General features: G+C 36.2%; 1 protein-coding gene across 1 annotated transcript in view; it reads left to right on the top strand.

The window, feature by feature from the left end:
* The window catches only part of EMC2 (ER membrane protein complex subunit 2), a 37,441-nt gene extending 24,617 nt beyond the window's left edge, over window positions 1-12,824 (top strand). Inside the window, exons 7-11 of the mRNA XM_058022609.1 lie at window positions 167-226; window positions 2,685-2,766; window positions 3,908-4,018; window positions 4,908-5,012; window positions 10,950-12,824. Of these exons, the coding sequence (XP_057878592.1) occupies window positions 167-226; window positions 2,685-2,766; window positions 3,908-4,018; window positions 4,908-5,012; window positions 10,950-11,036 (445 nt within the window). The 3' untranslated portion in view covers window positions 11,037-12,824. The remainder of the gene's footprint in view (window positions 1-166; window positions 227-2,684; window positions 2,767-3,907; window positions 4,019-4,907; window positions 5,013-10,949) is intronic.
* Window positions 12,825-17,957: the final 5,133 nt, after the last annotated feature.

The raw sequence follows: 17,957 nt of genomic DNA, 5'->3' as shown, positions 1-17,957 counted from the left end.
GTCTCTTACAAGAATACGGATTGTGTTTTGCTATTCTGATAAATCTTTTTAATTAAAGTGGAATTTGCATTTAATTTACGCTTTTGCTTCAGTGCTAGTCATTTACAGAATCCCTTGCACATTCTTTCTTTCTTTCCTTTTTCCCTCTCTTGTATCCTCTATACAGATTTGTTGGTGACCAAGAAGCTTGGCATGAACTTGCAGAACTTTACATCAATGAACATGAGTAAGTTGTTTGCTAAGTCTGCATAAAAAATGTTAATTTGAAACCCACTCTGTGTAAGTCAAAAACCACAGTGATTTTTTTTAAGGACTAATGTTACAAAAGTATGCTGTCTCATTTCCAATATACTAGGCCTCAACTGGAAATAATTACCAGACTTATTTGGCTACCAAATACTTTAAAAAGGCATTTGTTTGTCAAACAAAAAGAGTTTACTTAATTACCTGTATGTTTCAGTAGTTCTTAAAAATCTGATATTTAAAAGAAGTGGTTTGAGGGCAGCAGTGAACAGCACATACTTCCCATCATTTTTTGTTCATGTTATGTATTTTACTTCTTAGAGATGTTAAATTCTCTACTTCTTAAATCAGTTGATCCCAGCAACCAATATTCCAATTTTCTTTTAGCCTACCTCTCCCAGAACTTTTAGTAACCTCTTAAAAAAAGCTCACAAAGCAAAACATGGATCCAGAGTTGGAGGCATCTGGTCGCCTGGGTACAAAACCCAGTGCGATCAAGAATGCTGAATGTTGTAGTAACTTGCTTATTGGATATTTAATGTTTTTGTTAGCTTTTTTTATTGCTGTAGTGACAGGAGGAAATCCCAGTGTGAGAGGATTAGCTCCAAAGCCTTAGTGCAAGTTTTCTAATATCACAGCATTAATTCAGACCTCCACCAAAAGGCGTATCTTTTTTTTTCCCCGTTTTCTTTGGTTCTTCAGGCCAGCCTGAATTATATCACAATTGTTTCCTTCTTTCCTTTTAAGAGGGTAGTAAAAGAATCAAATTCTCAAGGAAGAAATAGCCATTCTCACCCCGAGGAAAAAATTATTCCCCAATCACCTCTCCTTGCACCCCATTCTCAAAGAAAATAGTTATTAAACTCTTTTAAATGATGACTTCAGGAATAAACTAGAATTTTGATATCCACACTTCGATTTGTTTGGGGAAATCTACCAGCCACTTTTCCAAGAAAATAGCTATTAAAAAAAAAAAATTGGCTGGAAACATATTTAAGCTTGTCAAATCTTTCAGTACGAAAGTGAATGATAGAGTGGTTCAAACATACGTATTCCATTATTGGGTTGGGTTTTTTTGCTATAATCTTTATTATGAAATTGTGCAATAAAATCCGAGAAAGAAATTGCTTTTGCTTGTATTTGTTTTGGTCTGTAATTCCAATAAAAAGCAATATGTAGAACTTCAGTTGATGGAAAGAATTCATTGTCATCACTATACTTCCATAAGCATCATTATTATCATTTTGATATTAAGGAAAAATCAGGCTCTCGGCTAAAAGCAACTAAAAGTTAAGTTTTAAAAGAGAATGCAGTTCCTCAGTTTATATGTTTTATCAGGGTCACAATCACAGGCTTGTGAAATGACCATGCTCTCATTTTTGTTCATAAATACACATATATGTACAAGGTTTACACAGTCCTCAGTTCTGCCCTGTTCTGCAGTGAGGACTCTGGCTCCTGCTTTTGGAGAATGAGGTTGCTGCCCTTTTATCTCCAGATTAATAAATTATACAGATACATGACAATCATAACATGCACTAGAGAAAACCACAACATATTTATTTTAGGATACAAGATTTTACAGATAATATGGCTTAATATGGTCTCATAATTGCTAAATTGCTTTTACTGCAATATTAAATATCTGCCCACACAGTCATTATAAACCTTGTATCGCTGAATTTTGGAATCCTATGGCATAAACTGAGTAATAGTGCTATAACATATCACTAAATGATGCAAATTCTGCAGACAGTTCTATTTGAAAGATTACAAAACTAAGGTTCTTCACAATAAACCTGCATTTTGAGCTTGATTTCCTAGTTCTTTCTGAAAATTTACACTAAGAAACTCAAGGACTAGCCTTCTCTAATGATAAGGATTTGCCCATTTGGAGAGGTCTGATGCTATTTTCATGCATAGATTTGGAGTGTTTGAATTTTAGAACTGTTCTTAGTATGTTGGTTTTTTTTGTCTCAATTCTATGGTTCACTGTTGGTAGGTAAGGTTAATTGACAGTGTAAATGCTGTGATCAGTAGCTGCATTTATTAATCCTCAGGTAGTCGAATTTTCTTAGGAAAAAAAGGAATTATTTTGTAGTTTCAGTTCAGTATCTTAAAATACCTAATACCTATTTCTACTCATCACTAATTCTGATGAGAAACTGCACTTATTAATAAGAGATTTATATATTAAATGTTTTTTTATGAGCTATTGCAGTTGTACCTAGACCATTAGATTTTGTGTATTTTCTCCCTGTCTGTGATATAAAAAAAGCAACTTGGTTCTAAACTTTATTTTTAAATGAAGCATTTTAATTAATTGTGAATCATGTGATTTTATGAGGGGAAAAGTAAGGCTTGTGTTGTGCTGGAAAAAAACTGAAGCAAAGAGCTGTGTACTCATGTCTCATTTTATCACTGTTTTTTGTATTTTGCAGCTATGCAAAGGCAGCCTTCTGCTTAGAGGAGCTTATGATGACTAATCCACACAACCACTTATATTGTCAGCAATATGCTGAAGTAGGTATTTCAGAAAAATCAATTACTTCTGATTACATTTTCTGGTTTTATGTTAGAGAAGTGGTGAAAATGGTTTCTTTAATTTTTTCCCTAGGAGATTTTAAGAGTTCACAGAGAATGCTAACATCTCATAGAACTGAACACGTTCTGAAAACTGTGTTTTCATACTCAGTGACTCAGTCACAGTGTGACTAAGCTAAATATAACAGTTAGGAGAAGAATTATTCAAGATAAAAGCTAATTTTAAATGAACTCTTCTTATTGAAGTTTTTATGCACTTTTCAAAAAAGTGCTTGAGAAGCTAAACTTTTCTACAACAATGCTGTCTAGGAGGTTATGATACATTGCCTGTTACTGTGGACTCAGATCTTGGAATCCACATATGAAATTCTGCCTGAAGGAGCTCTGGTGGAAGAGAGGTAAAAGCTAGAGGTAAAGTTAGAAGTTTTAGCTCAAGGTTTTAGCCATTTGAATTTGTCTTTTCTCTCCAGATTATTTTTTCCCCTAAATTATACTGTTAACTGCTTAGAATAGGTTTAATTTGTTTAGTTAACATGGGTAAAATTTGGTTGACATTAAAACTTGAAAGCCTAAGTAGCTTTCTCATAGAAAGACTTTGAAGCATATCTTCTAGTATTTATCTCTCTTTTTGTTGATCTAATATCTGGAAAAATGAATAGAAAAACAATGGAGTAATCCTCTAAACTTTGTGTGCTATTTTGAATACATAAAGAAAGGCATTATGTTGTTTTGTTTTCATGCTGAACTGTTTTCATGCATGCTGTGGGAAAATAGTGTCAGTATGAATTTCTAGTAGTCAGAATTAGGATTTAAAGTTTGTGCTGCTTTTCATAAGAGACAGTCCCAAGCTTTCAGGTATTTATAGATTAAAAATCTTGTAACAATGCACTAATGAAATTTATGCTGGGGTTTTTTCTCTTATAGTTAAATTTTTTAAAATGTGTACATTGTGAAGAGCTTGGATTTCTCCCAGGCCAGTATTTGGCCTTTGATAGGACTCACCTGATTTGAAATGTCATGTGAAACAAACTTGGAGTGAATTTTTGTAATATCATTGCTTCAGAGTGATTGTCTGAGGTATGAATGGCATGCAAGTTTCAGGCATTTACCATTTTTGCAGGTTAAATACACTCAGGGGGGGCTTGAAAACCTTGAGCTGTCAAGAAAGTATTTTGCACAAGCACTGAAACTTAACAACAGAAATATGAGAGCTCTGTTTGGACTTTACATGGTAAGCATAATTATGTATTTTCCATGTTATCATTCTGAATATGTTTATGCGTGTATATTATCCTTTCCCATTTGCTGTTTTCCCCCTGATTTTTAACTTAATAGCTTAGATTATTAGCTCTGTTTTAAAATATGGGGTATTTTTCATACCTTTGGAGTATGCACAATTTTGTGCTAGTAACTACTCCTTACTGAAGTGCTCTTCACCTTTAAGTCTTGCCTGTATTTTCAAAAGAATTATTGTTATTGGCTCAGGAAGGTAACTTCTTGAAAAAGGATTTAAAGTCATGCATCCTCTCTAGAAGATGATGAATTGCTGAGAAACACCAGCACAGTAGCAGTGATTCCTTGCACAGTGGATTTATTTATATAAGTAAAAAACTTTGTTTGATTCTTAAGTAATATTTTTTATTCTTTCAGGTGAGGGTGAGCATATTTTATCTAGAGTCTTATCTGCTTTTGAAATGTGTTTTCTGATGCTACAGGGGAAAATGTCATGTTTTTAATGGCAGCTTGGACATACAAGTGATGTATTTTATATTGTCTCTGGTAAAAAATCGGATGTGGAAAACTAATTCATAACTTTCACTTTAGGAGAAGCAAATTGGGTTAGCTGATCATGTCCAGGTTTGGGTCTTAACTCAGTACAGAACTGAACTGAAATCTAATGTAGCTTTAAATAGAGCAAACAATAGTTTAAAAAGTCTAGCTGAATCTTATCTGGATGCTGCTTGCTGGTAATAACTTTTAAATTTTTTTTTTTTGTTATTTTCCATTATCACTGTGCATGGGGCTTGGACTGTAAGGATGCTCAGTGTTCTCAGCTTATTTCATGCACATAAATTTTATAATTACACTGGGTTTTGTTTTTTATTTTATTGTATTCCTAGTCTGCCAGTCATATCGCTTCCAATCCAAAAGCAAGTGCAAAAATGAAAAAAGATAATATGAAATATGCCAGCTGGGCAGCAAACCAAATAAACAGAGCATATCAGGTTAGTACTTCATTGCTTTATGATACTCTTAACTTGATCTATAGTTCTTTTCTGCACTTCTATCAGCTGCTTTTCAAGAGGTTAAATATTGCATGTAAATCAGCATAGTCTGCTTGGTTTTTTTTTTACATTCTGCTTCTGTTTGATTTCCTGGAAACCTTCATTAATAAAAGGTTAATGTTTCCTGGAAACTTTAATTAATAATTTAACAGTTACTAATTGCTATAATTTACTTAATAGCTTTAAACATATTTTTCCTACTAGCATTAACTGAATGTACATTACTGTAATATTGACCTTCAAGACTTGGTTCTACAGCTATTTTGGTAAAACTTGTTATATCTTAATTCTTACAGTGACTTTGTTATCCATTTCTGCTTTACTAGAAAACAAATGAAAATTCTAGGATTTTTGTTTTCCTTGAATTTACTCTAACCTTTCAAAACCATATTTAATTGCCTTAATATTTGTGGCTGAAGTTGTTTTTGTGTAGTTTTGTAGAAAAGTGCTCATTGAGTTGTGAAAACTTAGATTTTGTAAGCCATAATCAAAGCTTGCTGAAGTCATTGGGAGTGTTTCCAACTTTTCAAAAAGTTATGTGTAAATTTTTTTATTTCTTGTTGTATTATAAGCCTGTATTTCTTTCTATAACTATGAGTGAAAACATGTTTTAGCTCATAGGCTCTTCTGTCTGTGTATCCCAAATATATTATGTGTATTTGACTCCCTTACAGCTATTCTTAATGATCTGCCAATCAAAGTTTATATAAAAGTAATCCTGGATATCAACATCATACTGTCCAATTCTTCCCACAACTTTTTTGTTGAGCAAATGTATTGATATTAAATGCAATGACTTTGTATATATGTAGCTCTTCTTAATCCCTGCAATATTTCAGTATTGGAACCCAATATTTAATTTTTTTCTTCTTGCTACTGTTTCACAGTTAATACTACCAAATGGCCTTTTTACAAGCAGCATCTATTAGGGAATTAAATTAGATTTTCCTTTTACAGACAGTGCAGTTTTCTTAATATTTAATTGCATTTCAGTTCCTTGCCAAGCGTGCAGCTTCTTGTGGCTGATGTGTTTTTGATATATTCCAAGTTAGAGATATTTTCCATTTCTGCTACTTGGCCCTGTAGCTTCTGACTGCACAGTGAAGAGCATTTATCCCTGGGGACATAATGAAGCATTTTTTAATATGTGCCTAAAGTTTATTTCTCTTCTGCTCTCTAAATCGCTCTGCTTTTCAGTAATAAACCATTTACCTGCTCATGATGGTAAGGTGTTTATGAATTAACTACTTTGTCTGATGTTTCATAAATAACCAAGGCTTCTTTTGACTTGAAGTAAACCTGACATTCCTGTAAGCACAGTGCAGATGGAAAATTCAAGTATTGCAGGACTAAAACCAAACAAAACCCAAAAACCCCCAAAAAACAGCAACAAAATGCCCCACAAAAACAGCAAAACAATCCAAAAAAAGAAAAAAAACCAAAAACCTGAACACAAATCCAACCAAAACAAGCAACCACTTACAAAAAACCGTTCAAGAATGGAATACACCACGGAATCATAATTGACAGAACAAAACAGTTTTTAAAAGATGTGTGAATTTTTAGTGAAAACCAGTATTCCATGTTTTACATCTTAGTAAAATCAACTGCTTAGATTATGGGTTTGCATATGTTTTAAGTAAATATTGTGACTAGAGTTCAAAGTACTGGTAGAAACTTGTTAGCACTTCTGGGAAGCAGTCCCTTTCAGGGTGCATGAGGGTGGAAATTTAAAACCAGTGACAGCCATGGAATGGCCTAGAAGACCTGGAAATAGGCATCTCCTGTTTCTAAATATAATGGATGTTGAATTGTGACAGTTTCTAGTTAACTGATTCCCATCCAGATAAGCACACCTGTTTGGTTTTTGGGGGTTTTTCCCTTCTTTTCTGGCCTTGTTGTGGCTTTCTGTTATCATCATAATGTCTCAGATAAAACACGAATTTATCGGGAGAGATGTGGTGCTGGGGGCATTTTTAAGTGCAGGGGCTTAGGGATTTTGGGGAGGATTGTTGGTTTGTTTGTTTTCTTTTAGTTTGAAATTTCTATTACTATTTTTGTGGAGTGCTTTGGATCCTACATTAAGCATTTTTGGTTGTAGCTTACCAGAACAGGCCATGGCCGTGTTAACATAACTAACGTACATACATACATACATATATACACACACACATACACACACACACACACACACACACATACATATATATGTACACATATACATACATACATAGCCTCCTTTGCTGCTCTTGTTAGCTGTTTGGGATATAAAGTGAAGAACATTGTGAATGATGAGAATCTTAGGGGAAATTCAGCTCTCAAGAAAATGGAAGTGCTGAAGCTCAAGCCAGGATTTGGCAAATAAATGGGGTGAATACCCCCATTCCCCTTCCCAGAAGAGCCACAGTGAGCTCCAGTGAGCACAGCTGGGCAGGATATCCCCAGGCCAACCCCCCTGGGTTGTTACAGCGCTGCAGAAGCTTTGGCTACTCCAGTCCCTGTGCCAGAGACTCAGAGCATCCAGCAGCTGCAGCCAGGGGTGTTAGGTGATGCAGTAGGGGGCAGTCACCCTGTGAGTCAGTGCTGATTTGTTGCTCCCTTGGTGAGCTGAGCAGTTGGAAATTGTCACCATTTGGACCTGAGGATGAAATGTTGGTCACTTAGTGCCAAGGGAAACTCTTACAGTGTTCCTGCCTTAGACAGGTTTTATGCTGGATATTTATATGATCTCTATAAATCCCCCCACTTTCCATGCATTATCCACCTGTGAAGTGCAGTAAGAGCCTTAACAGCTTGTTGGGTTTGACATTGACTTGTTTTATTGGCTGGACATTCTCATACTGCTAGATGACATTTTTCTGGTGGCCATGTTCTAGAGAGCAAGATGAATTTAGAATCCTGATTTGGATATCTATACAAATTATTTGAATTTGTGACTTTAAATTCCAAATTATTAATGCAAAAAGTTAGTTTTGAGCAACTGTCTTGCAGTGAGGTCTTTCCCCATTTCCAGTTTGGATTTGAACTTGAATTACCAGCAGTTTGCTCAGTAATTTTGGAGAACTGCCTTTATTTTTTCAAATGACTGGCTATAGTTGCTTTTTAATTATTTAATTATTTAAAATTTTACTTTATATGCAATTTACTTGAAATATTTTTACTGGTCCCCTTCTTTCAATTTATTCTGTCATTCAAGCAGTATGCTTTAGGACTTGGTTTTTGTTTTTCATGTGCATTCCTCTAGGAAATCAGAGGAACTTCTTAGTTTGTTGCCATTTAAAGAAAGCAGTGTTTGAGTATAGAAAGAAAACCTTACTTCCCCAGTGTTGGTTAGACTGTGCAGCACCGTCTTTACAGGAAAACATGGTGATAAAGAATATTTAAAAAATTGTCTGAAATGCACAGATATTTGACCCTCCAGCTAGTTAATATACTTAATTTGATGTTAAATATGTAACCATCCATGCTGATTAGTACTTCTCATCTGTGTCTAATCTAGGAGAAATGTAAACTTCTTCAGGAAGACAGAAAGGTTTTGTAACTAGGGCTGCTGTATGGAGTTGGAATTCCTGGCCGCTAACACATCCTCTGAAAAAAAAAAGTCATTATGCTCCAGGCTTCTTAAATGTAATTGACTGGGTGGAAAAAAGACCCAAATAAAATTTAATTTTAATCTTTTATTTCAGAAGCTAGCGAAGTACTCCTTATTCAAAGAATTTGTTTTAAGTTTATTATTATTATTATAAGCTTAACTTTTGCCTTACGACTGGGAAACTGGATCATTCCATGTGTGCAGACCCTGAGAAGAACTTCTGTCTGTTCTAACTGAGGACATGAGTCACAGTTACTTTAACACCAAAACAAAATAAGGCTACCTGATGCTCTTCAATTAGGTAATTGGTTTAGCATGTCCTCTGGTAGAAGCATTTCAGCAGAGGCAGGCAAGTTTGATTAATGCTCACAAAAATCTTTAATGTGATCCTACTCACAGTAATTTTCCAGATACATGCTTCTTGGGTACATTGCTAAACTCTTCTGTGTTAGCAATCTACATGTTATTTATGGCTGGAGAGAGGTGATTTTGTTACTAACCATTTGGGAAAGAGAAAATTAAGTCATGATTTAAGAAATGGATTCCAGCTCAATCAGTCAAATTGCTGTGTAATGGCTGAATAGACAAAATAATTGTTCGTCAGGGCAAATTTGAAGTGATTACATTTCCAAGTGTGCTTCTGGTTGTTATGACGTAAAGTTTGGTTTTATTTGTTCAGTTTAAACTACATGTCAGTATCATGAAGGCAACTGCTCTTGAAATTACCAAGTAGCATTTTTTTAAACCAATGTCATATGTCAATTTTGTTTCCAGTGTCCATGTCAAGAATAAGTAAAATATTTCTTTATTTTGAAGCTTTTCTCTGCATGCTTTCTGCATGTCTTGCCAAGTGCTTTTTAGCTGCGGTATATTTAGGCTTCTGTGCTTTTTATTGAAATTTCTGAATGCTTTGAGTTTGAAACAATTTTTCACTTTAAACTTTTGACTTTTTTTTTTAAACTTACTTATTGTTGTGAAAGGATTTGGAATTTTCAAGTGTCTCTTTAATGTGGACAAAGAAAGGGTATTTTATTCAATCAGATAAAAGCATAAGTTGCTGCTTTCACCTTGGAGTATCTTGGATTTTCCTCTGAAGTTGACTATTGCATGTCACTTTGGAAACTGCACACCCTGAAGAATGGGTTTATATATGCTACTAGAATCAAAACCTGGTACACCAGTGAATGACCTGGAAATATAAAACATGAAAATAGAGTGTTTTCAGTACATCTTTAAGCTGTAAAGTGTTGTTACAGTAACAAAATTTCTCCTAACTTTGATTTGAGATAGCTTATTATTTACTGTGCCAAAACTGTTTAAAAAAAAAACTCAATGCTGATTGGGAGTTGCAATGCTAGATTGTAGCCTAGGGGTCAAAAGCAGGTTAACAGGTCCTGCAGCTTGTTGCTGGTGTGATATTACCTGAGTTTGATGACTTAATCTTTCTTAACAGGTCATGAAGAGTTTGCTAAATTAAGTTAATTATAAGGGAGAAGGGACACATTATAAATCAAGGACTAGCTATGCAAGACACCAGTGGTATTTAAAATAAAAAACTTCAAATTGAAAATTTATTGAGTGTTTAGATGTTACCATTTAAGTAGAGGATCGGTTGTTTTACTAAAAGCAAGTTTTAGTTAGTTTCTGTAATTTCTTTACTACCCCTCCCAATCTGAAATACAAAACTTTTTAGTGGAGGTGTATTAAAAATGGTTAGGAGTTTCATTTGACTAAAGACCAACCTGGTCAATGAATTTCCTTTGTTAGATATGGCTTATGAGTGATGGCAATTGTCAGTATCCTTAGAAAAACCCTTTTGAGTTCAACATGGGGTGGTCAGCATTTCCTCTCCTTCTAGCTCTTCCTTTTTAAAGCCACTAGTAGTGTTTGTTAAGCTGTATCTTTCTTCCTTATCAAGACAGACTTAATTTCAAACGTTCTCTGAAACTGGTGTTTTGATAGTAGTCAAGTACAATGTCATCCACCATGGTTACTCTGAACCATAAAATATGATTATATGTTGTTCGGATTATTTTATAGTAAATTTTGATAAGTAGATTTTTTTTCTGTCTTACTTTAACAGAAAGTATTTTTTCTTTACTTCATAGAAGAAGGTAATATAGCTTGTATTCTGGTAAAAATTCTGAGGTTTAGTTTTGTGCTTTTAAGTTTTTAGTAAATAGAGTTAATTATTGGTATTTGGTGTGTAGAACTGTTACTTTCACAGGATTTAGACATAGAATTTCATATATATGACAAATAACAATCCTTTCTTTTCTGTTTAGTTTGCAGGTCGTAGTAAGAAAGAAACTAAATACTCTTTGAAGGCAGTGGAAGATATGTTGGAGACTCTGCAAATCACTCAGTCTTAGCTTGGCACAGAGATCTAATATGAAATTTTCCAATACCACACTAACCTATAATGACCTGTGGGTTATGTTACTCTAGTGCTGTTAAAAGTTAATTTTGTATTGATTACGTGCTATATAAAATAACATTTTATGAAAAGTAAAATGCCTATTTATTGCTGCTATAAGAAATGTGATGAATACCCACTGAAATGAATAACTTATCCACATAAACAACACGAAGAAATGACGTGCTGCACATCAGTATCCTCAGATTTTTGTATGTACAGTACCTGCTTCTAAGCCATAATTTGTAGAAATAAACTTGTTAAATGATTAAGAAAATACAGTGACTTAAATTTATATATGTAGATTAATAACATATGGTAAATATTTTTCTTATTTGCACATTTAAGAGTAAAAACATGCTTCCAGGGTACTTTCTGAAAAATACATCCAGGAGTGATTATGAGTACACATTATTAGAGAAGAAAGTTTAAGTGTTTTCTTAATGAGTTCATATCTAGTACTGTAGAAATGGTGAAAACGTACTCGTGGACTTTGCTTCAGAAGTGCTGTTGTACTGGCTTAAGGGCACAGACATTTTTCTCTGTGGCTTTGTGGGTAAATGCTTCCATGTCCACATAATTCTCTAATTGGTGTATGCATATTCCCTTTTTTTCTTCCGTCTGTGTGTCCTTTTTTGTACATGTGTTCCACATGGGGAATTTCATGTGGGGCCCTGTGCTGGTCTCTGCTGTTCTGTGTCCCTGGTATGGGCACCCCTGCTGTGGTGCTGTGGCCTCTCCACATGGAGCAGGGGGTACTGCACTGAAGGGGTGACAGGAGAGCTTGCTCAGCTGCCTTGCACTTACTGAGAGATAGTGCTTGTTACACCACCAGCGTGCAGCATCTAGCACACTGTAAAACTCTGTTCTGCTTGTCTTCAGGCACTTCTTTATTTGCTCAGACAATGAGTCAAACACCCTCATTCAAGCATTTTGCACCTCTGATCGTTCTGGATGTTGTTCAGATGTGCAGTGTGGCAATTCAGTAGTGCAGCCATCATTTCATTTCCTGCAGCTTCAGTAGGATTGCATAACAGCATCAGCGTACCCTTGGCAAATTCTAGTACCAGTACTGCAATGTTGTTTTCATGGCTGCTACAACCATCCAAGATGATTGAACTTTCAGATTTTATATTGCCTAATCTATATAGATGGACAAGTTAAAGTCTGTGTATTAAACCCTATGATCCTTGGACTTGATGTAATAAAACACAGCTGAGATCCTTCTTAAAAACAAACCAGCAACAAAAAATTCCTTCAAAGCTTCTAAGTTTGTATAACTGAGCTAGTTTTTGCTTGAGACTGGGCCTTCAAGAAGCATGTAGGATCTGACTCTAATCCATGAAGTAGGTTGGAGTGTGACAGAATGGATGCCATGCCATGAGAATTAATTGTATGTGGAATCATAAAATAGCTTAATTCACTACTGTTTAAATACAAAACTGCATATACTGCATAGTGTTATATTAAATCATCCAGTTCCAACTTGGGGGAATAGTGCACATCCTTTTATAATAATAATTCCAAACTGGCCTTGGAACAGTATGTGTGGCTAGATTGTATATGCTTTGGGTGGATCATAGTGAAAACATATCATACTTGGTCCTGTGTATTTCTGTCATAGTCTTTGATTGTATGAGTGTGCCATCTAGAGTTTTAAGCCTTCATTAGTATTTTTTTCTGTTGTGCCTACACCTCATGTAACTTCGTTGCATTTTGAAATTAAAAATAGTGGGAAGTTGTACTGAAGATTAAAATTACTTACTGTATAACATTTTACCTCCAATACTTAGTATATAACATTTTACCTCCAATCTATTAAAATTGAGCAGTGCAGTATTTTTGTGTAGCAGGCACCTCCTGCTGAAATATGCTGTATATAAAGCTTTGTTCAGAGGCAGCTTTTAATACAGCAATGTCAGACTTGGGTATTTAGTATATCAGTTTCTCTGTAAGGAAATTTGTTCTGTTTCTTGTTTTCAGTTATTTGATGACAATTTTCATGTCATTTGGCTGCTTAGCACCTTCTCATTTTCATTACTGTTTAGCATCTCTTTGAAATTGCTATTTAGCACTCTGATTTGTGCCCGTGTTTTGGCAAGATTTCCACATAGTAGAGCTTACAAGTCAACCTTGCAAATATTTCTGACAAATTTGTGTTTTCTTCAAAGGTTAAATAAATTACTCCAATGAAAATGCATGAGCAGTCTCAAACAGAACTATTCAATTGCAGCAATGGAAATTGAGAGTATTTTTCATATTGAAATTTAAAAATAAAGTTTAAAAATCCTCTGCAGGGGAAGTAACTGCTTGAAATGCCCTGCACTCTCAGCAAGAAAGTGCTTGCTGAGAAGAGAAGCTGTCATATAATATGATCTTTGAAAAAGTAATTTTCCAGTTCTAGTAAATGATTTTGTAATGTTACGGATACTGTGTTGCATTAAAGAATAGGTTTTCAGAGAATGGGTTACTTAATTAACAAATGAACTTCATTAAGTTCTGTATTGTGCTCTGACAGTGACAAATGCTACACAAAAATATTATCAAGCATTCAGCCTCTTTCCAAAATAAAAGGCCATGTTTTCATATTGTTTCAGTTGACAGTGACAGCTTGGGACCTTTGCAATGCCAGGCTGAGTAACAATGGCTGTGTCTTTATTTTCTCAACCATGCTTTGGTAATAGGCTTCAGAGGGAGAGCTCAGTGTTACCTGATGAGGTAGAAGTCATTGAAGAGCCACCAAAACCTCCAGTTCTGCCTTTGTGATACAAGTTATTGGTAACTTCTTCAAAACCGTTTGTCCAATGTTATACAATTCATATTATGTAGTTGCAAAAAGCACATCTTGTTTAGAACATATCCCTAAATCTCTTCAGTTCAGTGCCCAGAATGTCTTGCAGTTGCTATTGGAAACTGTTATTAGTCAACGGAGCACTTCCTCTTGGCAGTGCTGTATTTGTAATGGCATCCATGTTTGCTAGTCACTGCATTTACAGTGGAACTTGTGTTTCAGCCAGCTTTAGAAGGGAGGGGAAAAGGAAAGCAAATTAAACTTGACTTACTGGCATGAATTTGTTAGCTTCTTGTTACTTGCACTCTCATCTTCCAAGAACACTAACTGTAGCTGCAGTCAGGTTTGCAATAATAATTCTTGTAATTTAAGAGCTTCTATATATTCAGCTCTAAACTGAAAACTCTATATAATCTAAACCACAGAGATTCCAGTGCAGCAGTGCTATGTGATGTGCACATATCTCTGTGCAGGAAAGGAATACACTCACCCTCCTTCAAGTTGGTGTCAGAGTAGAGTGGCATTAATACAGGTTTTGACTGTGGTTTTGTCTGTAAAATTAATGCAGCTTAGTATTTCTCAAAATATTGCTTAGTACTTGTTCAGTGTATGAATAGAATGTCAGGAGTATTGCTTAACTACAGCAAGTAGTCCACTGTACTACTGTCTGCAGTAGTACAACAGACTACTTGAGTCTACCCAGAGAGTAGTTATCAGGAATAAATGGGTCTGCCTCTTAAACTGAAAATAAACTGAAAATAAACCCCCATCAACAAAACCCAATCCCTGCCCCCCAAAAAACAGAAAAAAACACCAGCCCCACACCAAAACAACAAAAACCCAACCAGCCATAAAAGAAAAACCAAAAAGCTGAACCAAACAAACAGAATAAAGCCACCACACAAAAAACCCAGAAAAAAACCCCAAAGACAAATAGAAATCAACCCCACCAATATCACCTGGTAAAGTTGTTTTTCAGCTGCTGGATGTGAAATGAAAAACTTTCATCAGTGCATTTCATAGGTGAATTTATTTTGCCTTGTGATGAGGAAGTCCCCTGTACTAAGCAGTGCAATCCTTTCAGTGCTTATCAGGAGGGAAGGCTGGAGAAGCACACGGCCTGTTCAACCCAATGCCATAGTAGTTTCCACTGGCATGTTGCTAAGAGCGTGCCATTCACTTGCACTCAGGATCCCAGAGCTGAGCAGTCGTGGTGAAAAGGACTAAATGAGCCTGGCCTGGCCCAGCCCAGGGCCATGTGCTCACAGACCCAGCACAGCACCTGAGCTCTGCCCAGCTCACTAGGGCTGCATTTGCCATGAGTCCCCGAGTCTCCCCACAGGATCTTGCTTCTACTAAGGACTGTTCTGTCCTCTGCTTTGCTTTTCTCCCCTTGGCATCTCCACAGCTGGAGAATCTTGCAGAAGATCTGTTTTTGATTTGGGACTGGCGTAGAGGCAAGGGATCAGTTGCTGGAGTGATCCTGGCTCTGTGAAGGTTTTGTGCACTGTTGGCTTCAGTGCACTGAGTGACCAGTGCCTCCCTAAAGGTCAGTGTGTAGGGTTTTGCTTTGGACTGAGTCTGCTCAAACCCTTTGTGGGTGCCTGACAAAAGAGTGCCTGAGGTTGGATGTGAGCTGTGCTGAATGACCTGGAAGTGGGGAGATCTGTTACAGTGACATGGTGACTGCAGTTTGGGTCTCAGTCACTGGGCCTTTGTGTGTGTGTGTGTGTGTGAAACAGCATGGGGTGAATCACTTCAGGAAAACCATTCCAGCTGGGAGGCTCGCTCTTTATCCAAGTCAAAGGGATGGCTGGAGGGAGGACGAGCTGCCTTTTCAGCTTGAGTGAGTGAGCAGAGGTCCACTAGCTCTCTGCCCCGTGGAAGGTGACAACATCTGCTGCACTTTTGTATTGCCAAAATAATGATAGGTGCTAGGTTGTGTTTAAAAAAAAAATTGTGATGCAAAAATGTTTCCCTCATCATCCCTGTGTATTTTAACTGCTTTCAATGTAAACTTGATGTTATGATTCCTCATGACATGTGAGCATCTCCCTCAAGGCAGTGGAGAAAGACACATTTACAGTGACTGCTCACATGGCGAGTTTCTGGTGGGCTTCCATTATGCCAGGCCACAACCTGTTTGCACTTCTTGTCTCATAGATGGAGCTTGCTTAAATAACATTCCTCTTAGGATCCAGGCTAATTTTCCCCAGAGAAGGAAGGCTCTTTTCCCAAATTTATACTTTTTTTCTGTAGCAAGCTTTTAGGTTTTGGACATGATGTTTGGAAGTGAAACTTTAAACCAGGCAGATGTAATCCTCCCAGGAAGAGACTGCAAAAATCAACAGTGAAGCAGTTTCAAAAAAGTGAACAGCAAGTAAAATTAACCATTGCCTCTGTTTATTTAGGTAATTGAGCTTGACACCATGGTGTGTCTGACAAGTTGGTTTGTGTTTTTTATTCCATTAAATACAGATACGACACTCATAGCTGTCACTGCCCATCTGAGAATGTTTGTTTCAGTTTAAACATGGAAAACTGTGTAAATGTGGATAGATCACGAGGTGGGCAGCAGTAAAAAAACTACCCAGTAGAACTGTATCTCTTTCCCTGGACAGCTGTTGCAGTTTACTCTGTTTAAGTTAGAATCAAGAATGAAAACCATAAACATTTATTATAAATCTATTAAAAGTCAATAGCTGCTGTCTGTTCAATTCTGAAATCAGTGTTGTTACTCCTTTTGTTAATTAAATGATTATTCTTTGGGTTGCTTGGCCATTATTAGGCTTTATTGTAAGCTTGAATGTTTGAAAGATTCAAGGAGAGGATGCAAACTCTGATAAATCTATAAATACCCTGGTATTTATGCAATTGAGATAAATTGTATATAAAATGAACACAGAATTTCTGTTTTAAACATATCAATACCATTTAGTGCCTTGTAACAATATTGTAATTGTAGTCATGCCAAGCTTTTTGATCAAAACTTCCCAGAAATGTGATATCTATATAGAGCCAAAAGCTCTAATAAGCTTTTAAGTAAAATTTGATTTAGTTAAGTGTAGGCACCACCCAGACTTAGAAAGGAGCCTTTGCTAATACAGAAAATTTGCTCCTCTTGGGAAGCTCCCATATTCAGGTAATTCTGAGCCTGATAGCCATAGGAAAGAAACAGCTACAACTATTAGAGTAGTTTAAAAGAAAATCAAGGCCTTTCCACATACAAACCATCTTCTCAGTGGAGATGTAGATGTGGTTATTTGAGAGCAAATCAATACATGATACCATCATTGGAACTGGATGGAGAAGCCTAACAAGAGACATCTGATTTTTCTTTAGAACTTTTTTTTGTGTGAAGTTTGCTGAAGAAAGAGGAAGTTTGGTGCTTCAGCTGAATACATAACAGTGAATTTTGGGGCTGTGAGCCAGACAGGCTGGTGGGTGGCGGTAGTCAGTGCAAGGAGCAGTGTCTTGCACTGGTTCTGGGTTGTTACCACCTGAGCCTTCTATGCCAAGGCAGTAGGGTCTGGTACCCTGCTCCAACATTTGTGTTGGGGATGAGAACAGACCTTCCTGTGTCTTTTCAATGCCCAACCATCATATTCAATCTTCTGAATGCCCAATAACATGAGCAGTGCTTTAAAAAAAAATCTAGTGATTTCCCAGTGCAGAGGAGATCAGTGATCCAATTTATTCCTTCCAGCTCTAGGCAGCATTCATACAAATATTTTGTTCAAAATGAGATCCTGGGCCCTATTCCTGGATTCTTATTTAGACAACAAAATTAGAGATGGAATTCTCCAAGTCATCACCTCCCAGCTGGCCTTGCTGGCACTTTCTTGATTCCAATTTTTTTTTTAAATCAGACCACATATTTAAGTGCTTAAGTGCTTAGACATGGATTTTATTCTTAAATTTAGGCACCATTTTTAAAAAAAATATTTTATTTTGTGTCCTTCATTTGCCAGACTCCTAAGTGGAAGCAGAACAGATATTGTCTGAATCACCCAGGCTCTGTGTTTGTAAGCGTATGAAGAGTAACTTTTCATAGACAGCCATCTGCACCTAAAGTGGAGAAAGAAA

Source organism: Melospiza georgiana, chromosome 1, assembly GCF_028018845.1.
Source record: "Melospiza georgiana isolate bMelGeo1 chromosome 1, bMelGeo1.pri, whole genome shotgun sequence".
NCBI lineage: Eukaryota > Metazoa > Chordata > Aves > Passeriformes > Passerellidae > Melospiza > Melospiza georgiana.
Note: the sequence above shows the minus strand (reverse complement) of the source record. Positions and strands in the feature narration are given on the sequence as shown.